The 4,021-nt window shown below is 34.4% G+C and overlaps 1 protein-coding gene across 1 annotated transcript; it reads left to right on the top strand.

Annotated features, from left to right (window-relative positions):
* Nucleotides 1–210: 210 nt before the first annotated feature.
* LOC134283486 (piggyBac transposable element-derived protein 4-like) lies at nucleotides 211–2,513 on the top strand. The gene is made up of 3 exons (XM_062765938.1): nucleotides 211–973; nucleotides 1,185–1,525; nucleotides 1,642–2,513. The coding sequence occupies exons 1-3, from the start codon at nucleotides 677–679 to the stop codon at nucleotides 2,243–2,245; spliced, it is 1,242 nt and encodes a 413-aa protein (XP_062621922.1). The 5' UTR covers nucleotides 211–676; the 3' UTR covers nucleotides 2,246–2,513.
* The last annotated feature ends 1,508 nt before the right edge of the window (nucleotides 2,514–4,021 follow it).

Below are 4,021 nucleotides of genomic sequence, written 5' to 3'. Positions count from 1 at the left end.
ACATATAAACATGTTTTTCTTTAATTTTATATATACTACTATATCCTTGAAAAATGCCCGTGTGCTAAAAACTTTTTATTTATCAAAAATGTATGAAAGGCATGCAGTTCTTTTTATTTATTTAATGCATACGATTAAAAAAATTGTAAAACATCTCTACTACATCTCATTTTGACTGAAAATGAAATGAATACATAATATAAACAATTTTAAAAATAATACTGAATCGAAGTTAATATCAACTCACATTGTAGTGCCACTTTTTTGGAGGGGGGGGTCCTCCAATTTGCACTGTATCAATATTAATTTTATTTACACTAGTACTGAAGCTTATCACACATTTGCCAGGTAGTCAGTAATAAATATATTAGGTGAAAGGTTAAAATTCTTAAAACTACTGGTGAAATAAGGGGGGGGGGGTGAACTAATACTATTTCCTGCAAAACACTATGAAATAGTTGCGCGTTATTTCGACAATATTTTTATGTATTGAAATGGTGCCACCCTGTATAAAATTAATGCAGGCAAATATTGCACTTCAATAAATTTATTAATTCTATTTCAAGTTGAACATATACATGTAAATTCACATCCCTAGATTAAATCATTAAAAGGTTCATTCTATTTTTTCAATGTAGGTCGTGATTCTTTGTGGTATGAATGTACATATAATGAGATGCAGGCATATATTGGGATTCTGATCATGATGGGTATAAACAAGATTCCCGATTACAAGTTGTACTGGAGTCATAATAAATTTTTAAGGAATGCTGGCTTCCAGGAAGTAATGCCCTTAAAACGTTACGAAAAAATAACTCAGTATTTGCACTGCAGCGCAGAGAACACGGAGGATACGCTTTATAAAATTCGCCCTATTCTGGATATTGTTTCAAAAAACATGTCTGAATCCTACAACCCCCGGAAACAGCAAACCATAGATGAAGGCATGATAGCATATAAAGGAAGACATAAGGTAGTAAAGCATAACTTCTTCATTTATTGATGTACCTGAAACTATTTTTGTTACAAAATGGTTTAACCCCCCTTCCTTTCCCTGATTTAAGAATATGAGTTTTATGAAATGAGTGCTTCCCCTTTCTCATGTTGATTTTTTTGAACGATGCGTTTTTTCTTTGTCTCCAATTTATAATGTGCATAGAATATCTTGCTATCTTCATTTATAGGCCAAACAGTATATACCCTCTAAACCCACTAAATGGGGATTAAAAGTTTGGCTCCGGTGTGACAGTTTGTCTGGATTTTGCCATCAGCTTGACCTGTATCTCGGAAGGGACCAATACAAGGGTGTTCCTGTTGGCCAGACAGTAGTCTTTAAACTTACGGAGGAATTACAGGGCAAAAACCATCACGTTTTCTTTGACAGCTTTTTTACTTCCGTCGAACTAGCAAAGGGTCTACTCGCCAGAAAGATCTTCTGTTGTGGAACTATTGTGAGGAATAGAAAGGGATTCCCTAGCGACCTGAAGTCAGTGACGCCAAAGTTCCAAGGAGATTACGTAACACGGTATATATCTGAAACTATACTGAAATGCAGTTTTGGGCCTGATTTATAAATACTGCCTTTTTAAACGTAACGATTGTGAAATATGTGACTAATAAGTAAATTCTTTCTTGTTACAGACAAGATGGCCAATTAACAGCTACTGTGTGGATGGATAACCGACCCGTGTCAGTTTTGTCAACAATGACATCGCCGCTTGAGATGGCTACTAATGTATCCAGGCGACTGAAAGATGGTACAGCTGTATCCGTCCCCAGACCACAAAGTATCGGGCATTATCAATCATATTTTAGGGGAGTTGATTTATTTGATCAATTGCGTTCGAAATATCCAGTCGGCAGGGCAAGCAAAAAGTGGTGGAAATATGTACTTCACTTTCTTATCAACACTGCTATCATTAATGCCTATATTCTTATGAAAGAAAGTCGACCCCAGCTTCCTAAGAAGAAATACCGACAGCTGGACTTTAGAATCTCGCTAGCTCAGCATTTGATTGGATCTTTCAGGACACCACTAAGGGCAGCAGGGAGACGCACCTTAAACACGCCGACATGTCACAGTTTCTCAAAACTAGTGAAGAAAAGATCCTATTGCAAACAATGCTCAAAGTCGACACCAAGAAAAAGGAAGGATACTGCATATGGTTGCAGTCTTTGCGATACCCATTTGTGCGGAAAACAATGTTTCTCATTGTTTCATGGGTTCTTATCAATAGAGGAATAACTCAAAGTGTTCAAATGAATACAGTTATTGGGTTGGGGTGATATGTGCTGTATAGAACCCTAGTTATCGGATTGTGTGGCAATATTCAAAATTATAATGACACAGTTTTTTTAATGAAATGTGACTGATATCATGCGAATTGTGAAAATATTTCAGTTATATAGTGTGTTCACAATCCTTTATATTCTGTACCTTAGATTCAATGTATTGATAAATAATTTTAATGGTCTAAAAATGTTTTCAACTTGTGTCAATTTTAAACAAGTTTCCCACATATTAATTTGAAAAACAATTATACATTTATTGTAATTCTTCGAATAAAATTACAGTAGGAATTGCAACGATTAAAATTAATCGTCAAATATGGAAACGTTTGTTTTTTCTGCGTATACGGCCAAAAAAAAATCCTTCTGCTGTAAATATAAACGTAAAAACGAAAAACTAGATTAGATGCATTTTAAGTACAAAGATTTACCGCGCAGATTGCCAAGGAAGTTTTATACATCGAACGTACGGATAATTTCATGAAAAAGGAATTAGTTACGATGATTTTTTATAAATTAAAAAAAAATTAAATTGTAAAACATCTGATTGGATAAAACAAATAGGATATACTGAGAGATGATTGATTGCAGTATGTTTATACATACATGTACTGTGGAAAATAGAATATCGGTATTCACAGTTAATAAAGCATACACTATACTAAAAGAAATTCCGCCAATATTATGTTCAAAAACTAAAATAAAAAAAAAAACGATAACGCTATAGTTCTGCGGCTACATATAGTGTATATGTACATGTGACCGAAGAATTTAAAAAAAAAGGGGGGGGGGTATAATAATAGGTTTGTTTCTGTCTTCAATAACAGAACGGAAATGGAACCCAACAACTATTTTGAACATTGTTTTATATTTGATGAACTTATTAATTATTTTTGATTTACAAAGCTATGATACACTGTGCTTATTTAAAATGTATAATATCCCACAAAAAAATAAATAAATAGGATAAAATGACTATTTAAATATTTTAAAATTCAACTTACAGATGGATGTGCAAATTACGTAAATGATATACAATAATACGCTTTCTAATTTATAATAAAAAGCGCTACATAAATACCATAAAACTCTACATGTGGAAATACGTTTTTTTCAGTACGTAATCGCAAGTGCTCTGCGAGGACAGGGATAACGTCATCGAATGTTAACAAATGTAATGCTATTATTACGTCACAGTCAGCGCAAGGGGCAAAGAGTTAATGATTGTGCACGAGATGCTTTACGTGGAGAATAACTTCAATCCTTTTCAGTATGGTATACAGTCACCCCAGTTAAGCCCAAAAAATTCACAACATTCATGCTAGATATTTACAAGAACACTGGGACCACAAGATTCACGGCAAATTCTCTCTGTTTATCTTCGATCACAGCAATGAGAAATGCTGGTCTAACCGACAGGCATATAATGTTTATGTCAGATCACAAGAGGGAGAAATCACTGAAGTCATACTGCCGTCGCCAGAGTACAGAACAAAAACGTGTCATCAGCTATGTTCTTATATGTAGTAATTAATGTAGCAAGCGGAGAAAAAAACAAACATGCTTACATCCAAGCCTGATTTCGTCCACTCAAACACAGTCAGTCAGCAATCAAAGTCTCCAATTAAGCAGGGAATCCATTAATTTGTCGGGATTTGGAGCACGCTATGTCTTCAAAGACTGTCACTTTCACTTTAACTCTCCTAACGCTGTAAACAGTGTCATACGTCAT

Source organism: Saccostrea cucullata, unplaced genomic scaffold (assembly GCF_032062105.1).
Source record: "Saccostrea cucullata isolate Sc308-1 unplaced genomic scaffold, CSIRO_AGI_Scuc_v1 ctg14846, whole genome shotgun sequence".
Classification (NCBI taxonomy): Eukaryota; Metazoa; Mollusca; class Bivalvia; order Ostreida; family Ostreidae; genus Saccostrea; species Saccostrea cuccullata.
This window is presented reverse-complemented; position numbering and strand designations above follow the sequence as displayed.

Coding starts and splice junctions, on each gene's coding strand:
- LOC134283486 (XM_062765938.1), top strand. CDS start 677: ATGCAGGCATATATTGGGATTCTGATCATGATGGGTATAAACAAGATT. Junction 974..1,184: donor CATATAAAGGAAGACATAAG/GTAGTAAAGCAT, acceptor CTTCATTTATAG/GCCAAACAGTATATACCCTC. Junction 1,526..1,641: donor CAAGGAGATTACGTAACACG/GTATATATCTGA, acceptor TTCTTGTTACAG/ACAAGATGGCCAATTAACAG.